This window comes from Neoarius graeffei, chromosome 8 (genome assembly GCF_027579695.1).
Source record: "Neoarius graeffei isolate fNeoGra1 chromosome 8, fNeoGra1.pri, whole genome shotgun sequence".
Lineage (NCBI taxonomy): Eukaryota > Metazoa > Chordata > Actinopteri > Siluriformes > Ariidae > Neoarius > Neoarius graeffei.
This window is the reverse complement of record NC_083576.1, coordinates 52,089,739-52,100,025: the sequence shown is the minus strand read 5'-3', so window position 1 is coordinate 52,100,025 and position 10,287 is coordinate 52,089,739. Positions and strand designations below refer to the sequence as shown.

Sequence of the window (10,287 nt, the reverse complement as noted above, 5' to 3'; positions counted from 1 at the left end):
CAAACTCCACACAGAAAGGCCCTCGCCGGTCACGGGGCTCGAACCCGGACCTTCTTGCTGTGAGGCGACGGCGCTAACCACTACACCACCGTGCTGCCCCAATCATACTTAAGGACTCAAATGTATGGAAAAGAAGCATTTTTATTTCAGTGGAGGATGTAAACAGCATCGGCTATATGTCCTTATGAGTCATTGCTTTCTGAATGGCACTGCAGTAGTGTGAAATACAAATGATAAACAAAAGTAATTATTTTGGCCCAAGTACAATAATGGAAAAATAACACAAAGGAGCACATTTTTAAATATCTGCAGTCTTTATTTTTACAAGACTTTGATGTGTTTAATACATCCTTTCTCTTACAGTTTTATCATGTTCCCCCTCCCCATGTTAAGTCTATCCTCTGAGTAAGACTTGATCTGTTATAACCTCTCTCAGAGACCGACTGATCTAAACCGACTGCTCTGTATTTACATCATTACCTTTCTGTAGTCAAGTCTCTTGTACTGTTCCAAAGATGGCACTGCTCTATTGTTCAGGGTGAACGACTACACAAACTTCATTCTGTAGCTCAGTGTTCCTGCTAAAACTGTTGAATCAGAAAAAAGCAGTCCTTCCGGTCAAACTGGATCTCACCTCAACACTGAAGGAGTTAAATGGCCATGAAGTTACACTGCTCTCTATTTATGCTCTCATGTACAACAACCTTAAAGGATACATTACTGATATGTGATGTCAATCAGAAACCTGATATTCCTCCATCTAAATATCCAAGAACAAACCATCAAAAAAAAAAAAACGCACCCACAACTCAACCACTGTTCATAGCCTCTGAGCGAGTAAGTGACCAGGACTGACCTCCAGTCAGTCGACGCTGAAAGATTCCTGCTAGCACTCCAAGTGTTTTGTTTCCAAGGCATTTTGAATGGCAATTTAGAAAGTGCATACGACACTAAGACGCTCATGGTCAACGCTATCCTTCACTCTACAGACCTTTTACATCATCCTTACTTAACTACTGGGAGGGGGGGGAGGAATGGCAATAATAAACTGGTTTATAAACAATAAGCTTTACATTACATGAAATTCGAAGCCAATACAAATTCAGGTATTTTATGAAACTGTTAAAATGCAACCATCTACAGATATAAATTATATATATATATATTTTTTCCAATACTGCACTTTATGGACTTTATGTCATGGTTGTAAAAGAACTTGGAGACATGCAGTTAAATAACTTACTGTACAAGAGCAAGGAGGGAGCAGTTCAACTGAGAGAGATGCGTTCGTGTCGGAAGGACCTCTGCTGTTTTCTAACATAACACTGTACTTGTCAGTCATCGAAAAGAAAACCTACATGTACAAATGGCCTGTCGAGCAAAAGAACAGTCCACAAGCCGCAAAATGTAAGACTGTTGAGAGAGGCGCCTTTTGCTCCCCGTGTAAGGATGCATTAGAATAACGTACCGAGGTTACAGCTTGGGGGGGAAATAAGCTTCTACTGCAACGGAGAGGCGACTATCAGATGGTAAGAATGGATTTAAATAGGGTACTCGCATAAGTCTTGATTAGACCAGTGGGACAAACAAATGAAAGAAAAAAAAACCTAAAACATTTACACACGTACAGAAACCACTCCTCACTCAAGTCAGCATCATCAGTCATTCTGGACAAGGCAAATTTGCTGTCGTACCCAATATATAGATTTACACTTTAGAATACATTTCTAGCAAAATTAAAAACCATCAAATAAAACCCTGTGTTAATTTCATTATTCTTCTTCCATTTCTCAAACTCTGTTCTAACTAATTCACATGTACACGCTGTCCAGGTGGATGTGAGTTCCTTCCCTGTGAAGCACCTGTGCACAGAGCAGCCACTGTGCACTCAGGATGTTTCGATCGCAGTGTGCGTGCTATAGCTAGATGAATAACGTTGAACGGTCACATCACCCAAATCGCTTCATACACTTTCCTTAAAAGACGTGACATCCCTGATCGTTTTTTTTTTTTAAAAAGGGCCCTTCGAATCTGCACATGCTAGTCATTTTTACTCTGTACCATCTTTTGTGGCTTGGCCCTCACCTTTTAATATTAAAAACAGAAACGCTTGGTGCAGGGATTTTGTTCTTAAGGCTTGCCAACATCTATGCCGCACAAGCTGGCAATCAGAAGCACACACGCACGTAACAGGTGTTTCACTCTGCTGATTGTGTACCTGCTACATCTTGCTTCACTCAGTCTAAACATGGTATAGGAATTTATTAATAAGCTATCTTAGGAAAGGCTCTCGAACAAAAAGTCATTCACAACGACTCTCACACACTCACATGTGCACGCACACATGCACGCAAACACTCCTAAATATAGAGCAAACCTCAGCCTGTAAAGCTCCTTTTGAAAGAAAAAAGAAAAGAAAAAAATGTGTGTGTGTGTGTGTGTATATATATATAGATGTGTGTGTGTGGTACTGTAAACACTGATAATGACTTTAGGAAACAAAGTCCAGGTGAAAATGGCAGGAAAGGGAGGTGTTTGTTTCAGAATCCCATGTACATGAGTCTCCATGTGTATTAAAAAGAAAAAAAAATATTAGGATGAAGTTATTTAAGTATTAATAACTTGAGAGTCAGATGACAGACTGACCATAGTCTTAAAGGCGGTCTCTTGTTTGTTTGTTTTTTAAAAAAAAATCCCTCTGACAGTTTCTTCTTTGCACTAATACTCGTCCTTCTCGTCGGAAGCACTCTTATCTGGTGTGGGAGGTCAGGAGGGTGAGAGCAATGCCTGCCAGGGTCAGGACCGGGCTGTACGGTGCCAGCCGCACACCACTGGAGGGCCTGTCTACTACCTTAACGACGCGGGGTTTGACAGGCGTTGAAGTGGAGAAATACATGTCCTTGTCGTTGTCGCAGGAGGGTGAATCACAGCCACTGCCACTACCACTGACATCGTCTTTAACAAAAAGGAAAGAGAAAGATGAGATGAGTGTTAGTGATTTACTAAAACGCATGCTACGTGGTTTCCAGCAGTGTCCACGTTGTAGTAACAGCGAAAACGCTAAAATGGGGGCATAGGTAGATGTGGACTAATCCTGAAAAGCACTGTCCAGGGAATGATGTAATCTACAAAGCAGTGATGCCGTCATGTTAAAGTGCTGTACGTGTGGTCAGTTCTTACCGTCGTCGTATGTGATGTCGTTTCCACTGTGAGCGGCTTTCAGCCGTGTGGTCATTTCCTTCAGCACAGCAATCTGTCTGCGAATCACCACGTCCGGCTTGGTGATGTCCACTTCCACGTGAGGATTGGAGACCTGATTGGCTAAACCATTGCCCAAGACCACAGACTCGTACCTGAGACGGTAAGAAAAAAACAAAACAAAACAAAAAAAGGTTGAAAGAAATGTCTTGCTATCAGGAGAATGACAGCACTCAGGAACTGTTCTAGATCACCTGCTCTTGGCTGTGCCGTTCCAGCACTCGTCGCCCTGAGTGACCCTTTCTCCAACACAGACCGTCTCCGGTAAAGTAGACCAAAACTTCTTGGCATGTTTCAGCTTCTTCTTCACATCAGACACCTGGGTGAAGGGTGAAGAGAAGATTCCAGTTAGGTTTCTTGAATTTCACTTCTATTTTAAACATAAATGCCTTGCAATTAAATTGGCACCAGTACCGATGTAATCAGAGATCCAAGTTCTCTACATGGAACCAAGTAGTAAATGTGTTTTTACCAGTCTATCCATGTTGGTGCCAGCTGCAGTGGTGGGTCTGGCATCTGGGCTGTATGGCCGGAAGCGACCAGGGAATCCAGAGTCTTTCGTAGAACGCCGGGTGCGTACGTTCCTTGGCTGCCCACAGCCCTGGAATACCTGGATGACCCAAACAGGATGAAAGTTCTACAGTTAAACGGCACCTGTTCTTCCATGCGCCACATAGGAATCATAGGAATAGTGATAATTTTGGTTCGCTTTTTTACAACCCCGATTCCAAAAAAGTTGGGACAAAGTACAAATTGTAAATAAAAATGGAATGCAATAATTTACAAATCTCAAAAAGTGATACTGTATTCACAGTAGAACATAGACAACATATCAAATGTTGAAAGTGAGACATTTTGAAATTTCATGCCAAATATTGGCTCATTTGAAATTTCATGACATATCTCAGAAAAGTTGGGACAGGGGCAATAAGAGGCTGGAAAAGTTAAAGGTACAAAAAAGAAACAGCTGGAGGACCAAATTGCAACTCATAAGGTCAATTGGCAATAGGTCATTAACATGACTGGGTATAAAAAGAGCATCTTGGAGTGGCAGCGGCTCTCAGAAGTAAAGATGGGAAGAGGATCACCAATCCCCCTAATTCTGCACCGACAAATAGTGGAGCAATATCAGAAAGGAGTTCGACAGTGTAAAATTGCAAAGAGTTTGAACATATCATCATCTACAGTTCATCAAACATATCATCAAAAGATTCAGAGAACCTGGAAGAATCTTTGTGCGTAAGGGTCAAGGCCGGAAAACCATACTGGGTGCCCGTGATCTTCGGGCCCTTAGACGGCACTGCATCACATACAGGCATGCTTCTGTATTGGAAATCACAAAATGGGCTCAGGAATATTTCCAGAGAACATTATCTGTGAACACAATTCACCGTGCCATCCGCCGTTGCCAGCTAAAACTCTATAGTTCAAAGAAGAAGCCGTATCTAAACATGATCCAGAAGCGCAGACGTCTTCTCTGGGCCAAGGCTCATTTAAAATGGACTGTGGCAAAGTGGAAAACTGTTCTGTGGTCAGATGAATCAAAATTTGAAGTTCTTTATGGAAATCAGGGACGCCGTGTCATTCGGACTAAAGAGGAGAAGGACGACCCAAGTTGTTATCAGCGCTCAGTTCAGAAGCCTGCATCTCTGATGGTATGGGGTTGCATTAGTGCGTGTGGCATGGGCAGCTTACACATCTGGAAAGACACCATCAATGCTGAAAGGTATATCCAGGTTCTAGAGCAACATATGCTCCCATCCAGACGACATCTCTTTCAGGGAAGACCTTGCATTTTCCAACATGACAATGCCAAACCACATACTGCATCAATTACAGCATCATGGCTGCGTAGAAGAAGGGTCCGGGTACTGAACTGGCCAGCCTGCAGTCCAGATCTTTCACCCATAGAAAACATTTGGCGCATCATAAAACAGAAGATACGACAAAAAAGACCTAAGACAGTTGAGCAACTAGAATCCTACATTAGACAAGAATGGGTTAACATTCCTATCCCTAAACTTGAGCAACTTGTCTCCTCAGTCCCCAGACGTTTACAGACTGTTGTAAAGAGAAAAGGGGATGTCTCACAGTGGTAAACATGGCCTTGTCCCAACTTTTTTGAGATGTGTTGTTGTCATGAAATTTAAAATCACCTAATTTTTCTCTTTAAATGATACATTTTCTCAGTTTAAACATTTGATACGTCATCTATGTTCTATTCTGAATAAAATATGGAATTTTGAAACTTCCACATCATTGCATTCCGTTTTTATTTACAATTTGTACTTTGTCCCAACTTTTTTGGAATCGGGGTTGTATGTTGTCCCATTCTCTTTTGCACTGCACAACTCTAATGGGGAAACAGAGTAGCAAAAATCTCCCATTCATTGGTCTGAAACTACAGTGATTGTAAAATACAAACAAAATAAAATCATGGAATTCATAAAAGCAATGAACACAGAGCATATGCAAAATATGTAATAAATCTTTAATAAATATACTATTTTATTGAATTTTTTTTTTTACAAATTATAAATATTTTGATTTGAGAGAACCTTTTCAAAAGGCCTTTAGACATAGTCTGGCTAACGCGACTTCAAAGCTCTCCGAGCTATTGGTCTGGCAAAGTTATTAAGCCCAACCGTTTCCCAAAGCGCGTGGTTGACCCGCCTCCCTGAAATGCCTCAATTTGCTACTGGTCGAAGCCAGAAAAGGCTGTGACGAAGCTTAAACCAATCACATCACTCTTTCCTCTGACGTATGTGACGCGACGGAAACTGCTTGAGTAACTGGTAGATTAAACTCTTACCGAAGCCGGTCGGGAGCAAGGCGAAAACGTCCTTCCTTTCAATAAATACCTCCAGGGCTGCTCTTTGCTCCGTTTTCAATGAGAACTTCCTGTTGAATGCTTTCAATACAGCATCTACCGCTGTAAACAATCTATGGCTTCCGGTCGCAGTTCTACTACGTCAGTGCCTTGAACACGCCTCTACCCAGGGCCGTGGGAGATGCTCAAAGTTGATTGGCTCCCGATTTTTCGGTAGCTTGGAAGAGCTGTAGATAGCTTGCCTTGCCAGACTAAGCTCACAACAGGCCCTCGTGTTGCGTCACGCTTAGGATGGGCGGGCACAGGCTACTTTAGACACCCGGGGCATTTTTTTTTTCAGTGTGATTGATTGGCACATGGCGGCACGGTGGTGTAGTGGTTAGCGCTGTCGCCTCACAGCAAGAAGGTCCTGGGTTCGAGCCCTGGGGCCGGCAAGGGCCTTTCTGTGTGGAGTTTGCATGTTCTCCCCGTGTCCGTGTGGGTTTCCTCCGGGTGCTCCGGTTTCCCCCACAGTCCAAAGACATGCAGGTTAGGTTAACTGGTGACTCTAAATTGACCGTAGGTGTGAATGTGAGTGTGAATGGTTGTCTGTGTCTATGTGTCAGCCCTGTGATGACCTGGCGACTTGTCCAGGATGTACCCCGCCTTTCGCCCGTAGTCAGCTGGGATAGGCTCCAGCTTGCCTGCGACCCTGTAGAAGGATAAAGCGGCTAGAGATAATGAGATGAGATGAGATGATTGGCACATCAATATTTTTTCGAACTGATGTTTTTGTTGTGAGTATGTTCACGCAGAATGTGTATATTATGCAACAAAAGCAAAATTTTTTTGCATCGTGGTCAATTTTTTTTTTGAGCGGTTGCACTGCAAAGACGGTCCGTGCGATCTTGAAGTCATGGTTCTTCTCTATCTAGCATGACCTGATCATCTGCAAATAACAGCTCGTTTAGCTCCTCCGGGTCGGGGTTTGCCTCTCTGGTGATCCTGTCCATATAGGTGAGAAAAAGCAGGGGTGACAGTACGCAGCCTTGCCTAACTCCTGAAGTCAATGAAAATCATCTGGATAGTCCACTGGGAGTGTGAACTCTGCTCTTGCTCTTGGCAGAGATGGCTCGTATGTTTTTGATGAGCTGACCTTTAACATTGTACTGTTCCAGAACTTTCCATAGTTTGGCCCTGTTGACTTGACCGAAGGCCTTCTCCTGGTCAACAAACATGAGGTTAAAGTGCCGGTCGTATTCCGCTGCCTTTTCGCTGAGTTGGCAAAGTGCAAAGATTGCATCAGTGCATCCTTTCCCTTTCTGAGAAAAGCGGCAATTGTGACAAGACGGGACAAAGTCAGAAATGAGGTGATCAGAAGCATTGTTGGGACCACGCACATCCTGCACCATATTGAAAAGAAAAGGATCCAGTGGTTCGGCTATCTTATCAGGATGTCAGCCAGCTGCCCGTGCATACAATTCCAGACACTCTGGCTCTAGAGCCAGGGGAAGACTGAGAAAGAGATGGATCGGTGGGGTACAAGAGACACTATGAGACCACGGCACACCAGCCCTCTAAGCCTCCGGCCATGCTGCAGAAAGGTTACGTCTCCCCGCGACACCTCAGAGTAGAAGCAGACGGAAAAAGTAAAAGTAAAGAGTAAAGCACTGCAAATAAAAGTAGGACGTAGGAGACAGACGGCTGAATGTAGCAGCGAGCTTCTGCTACGCACCGGCGTCACTCATGTCTGGGAGCTGATTGGTTATATTTCTATGAAGTTTTATTCCTATCTTTAATCAAGAGCCTGATCTTTCAGTTTGAGAGCAGTGTTTATTCATTTCATGTTCAGACTTTGCAATGTTTCCTTCCTCTCTCTCAAATAGCCCCTGCAAATAATCTCAAACCGCTTTGTGCGCTCGCAAAGCTTCTGTTCACAGATTTCTGTGCTCTTTCTCTCTCATGTGTTTTCTGTTTGGACTTAAAATATAGGAATAAAACTCCATATTACTGAACCAACACGGTAAGCCTTGCTTTCTTTCTTGTTGTCCCACAACATGTGGTTTGCAAACTTTATTTTCCACTCTAAGATGAATGACGTTTATTATTTATAGCTGAATAATAAAGTAACCTGACCAGTCACTAACCTTCTGTGAGATTTGCATGCTGTTCTCCTGCATGTTCATGATTGCGTCCGAGATCTTCACATCAATGGGGTCTATTACTGACTCGAAGTTAAATGGCCCGTCCAGTCTCTCACCCAGACTCAGCATGGCATCTAAAAGGCAAACACATGAGCGTATTATGGAGGAAAGTACAAAATTTTAACTAAGGCATGAAAGACCCAAGCCCTGCGATGACCTGGCGACTTGTCCAGGGTGTACCCCGCCTCTTGCCCATAGTCAGCTGGGATAGGCTCCAGCTTGCCCGCGACCCTGCACAGGATAAGCGGCTATGGATAATGGATGGATGAAAGACCCAAAGCACTGCACGGTGTAACATTTTCTCAGAACCATCTGGTTCAGTTCTGCTTGAACTATGATGCACTGGTCATTATTTACGTTTAGTGGGAAAAGGGTAAACAGCTGTGAGCCTTGAATCCAGGTACGGAAGCCGAGAGAGGCCCTTCATATAATCCTTTTTTTTTATTCACTTTGTTATCCCGAGATAACGACATAATTAATTCAGGATCTCGAGAAAACAACACAACTAATTTGAGATCTCGAGAAAACAAAAACGTTATTTCAAGATCTCAAGAAAACAAAACCATTATTCTGAGATAACGACATAATTAATTCAGGATCTCGAGAAAACAACACAACTAATTCGAGATCTCAAGAAAACAAAACCGTTATTCCGAGATAACGACATAATTAATTCAGGATCTCGAGAAAACAACACAACTAATTTGAGATCTCGAAAAAACAAAACCGTTATTCCGAGATAACGACATAATTAATTCAGGATCTTGAGAAAACAACACAACTAATTTGAGATCTCGAGAAAACAAAACCGTTATTCTGAGATAACGACATAATTAATTCAGGATCTCGAGAAAACAACACAACTAATTTGAGATCTCGAAAAAACAAAACCGTTATTCCGAGATAACGACATAATTAATTCAGGATCTCGAGAAAACAACACAACTAATTCGAGATCTCGAAAAAACAAAACCATTATTCCGAGATAACGACATAATTAATTCAGGATCTCGAGAAAACAACACAACTAATTCGAGATCTCGAAAAAACAAAAGCATTATTCCGAGATAACGACATAATTAATTCAGGATCTCGAGAAAACAACACAACTAATTCGAGATCTCGAGAAAACAAAACCGTTATTCCGAGATAACGACATAATTAATTCAGGATCTCGAGAAAACAACACAACTAATTTGAGATCTCGAGAAAACAAAACCGTTATTTCAAGATCTCAAGAAAACAAAACCATTATTCTGAGATAACGACATAATTAATTCAGGATCTCGAGAAAACAACACAACTAATTCGAGATCTCGAAAAAACAAAACCATTATTCCGAGATAACGACATAATTAATTCAGGATCTCGAGAAAACAACACAACTAATTCGAGATCTCGAGAAAACAAAACCGTTATTCCGAGATAACGACATAATTAATTCAGGATCTCGAGAAAACAACACAACTAATTTGAGATCTCGAGAAAACAAAACCGTTATTTCAAGATCTCAAGAAAACAAAACCATTATTCTGAGATAACGACATAATTAATTCAGGATCTCGAGAAAACAACACAACTAATTCGAGATCTCGAAAAAACAAAACCGTTATTCCGAGATAACGACATAATTAATTCAGGATCTCGAGAAAACAACACAACTAATTTGAGATCTCGAGAAAACAAAACCATTATTCTGAGATAACGACATAATTAATTCAGGATCTCGAGAAAACAGCACAACTAATTTGAGATCTCGAGAAAACAAAACCGTTATTTCAAGATCTCAAGAAAACAAAACCATTATTCTGAGATAACGACATAATTAATTCAGGATCTCGAGAAAACAACACAACTAATTTGAGATCTCGAGAAAACAAAACCATTATTCTGAGATAACGACATAATTAATTCAGGATCTCGAGAAAACAACACAACTAATTTGAGATCTCGAGAAAACAAAACCGTTATTCTGAGATAACGACATAATTAATTCAGGATCTCGAGAAAACAACA

The 10,287-nt window shown here is 41.7% G+C and overlaps 1 protein-coding gene across 1 annotated transcript in view; it reads right to left on the bottom strand.

The window, feature by feature from the left end:
* Positions 1–295: 295 nt before the first annotated feature.
* gpc4 (glypican 4) overlaps positions 296–10,287 on the bottom strand; it is a 103,294-nt gene continuing 93,302 nt past the window's right edge. Inside the window, exons 5-9 of the mRNA XM_060927819.1 lie at positions 8,215–8,345; positions 3,731–3,868; positions 3,453–3,577; positions 3,181–3,353; positions 296–2,955 (exon numbers count right to left, since the gene is read on the bottom strand). Of these exons, the coding sequence (XP_060783802.1) occupies positions 2,750–2,955; positions 3,181–3,353; positions 3,453–3,577; positions 3,731–3,868; positions 8,215–8,345 (773 nt within the window). The 3' untranslated portion in view covers positions 296–2,749. The remainder of the gene's footprint in view (positions 2,956–3,180; positions 3,354–3,452; positions 3,578–3,730; positions 3,869–8,214; positions 8,346–10,287) is intronic.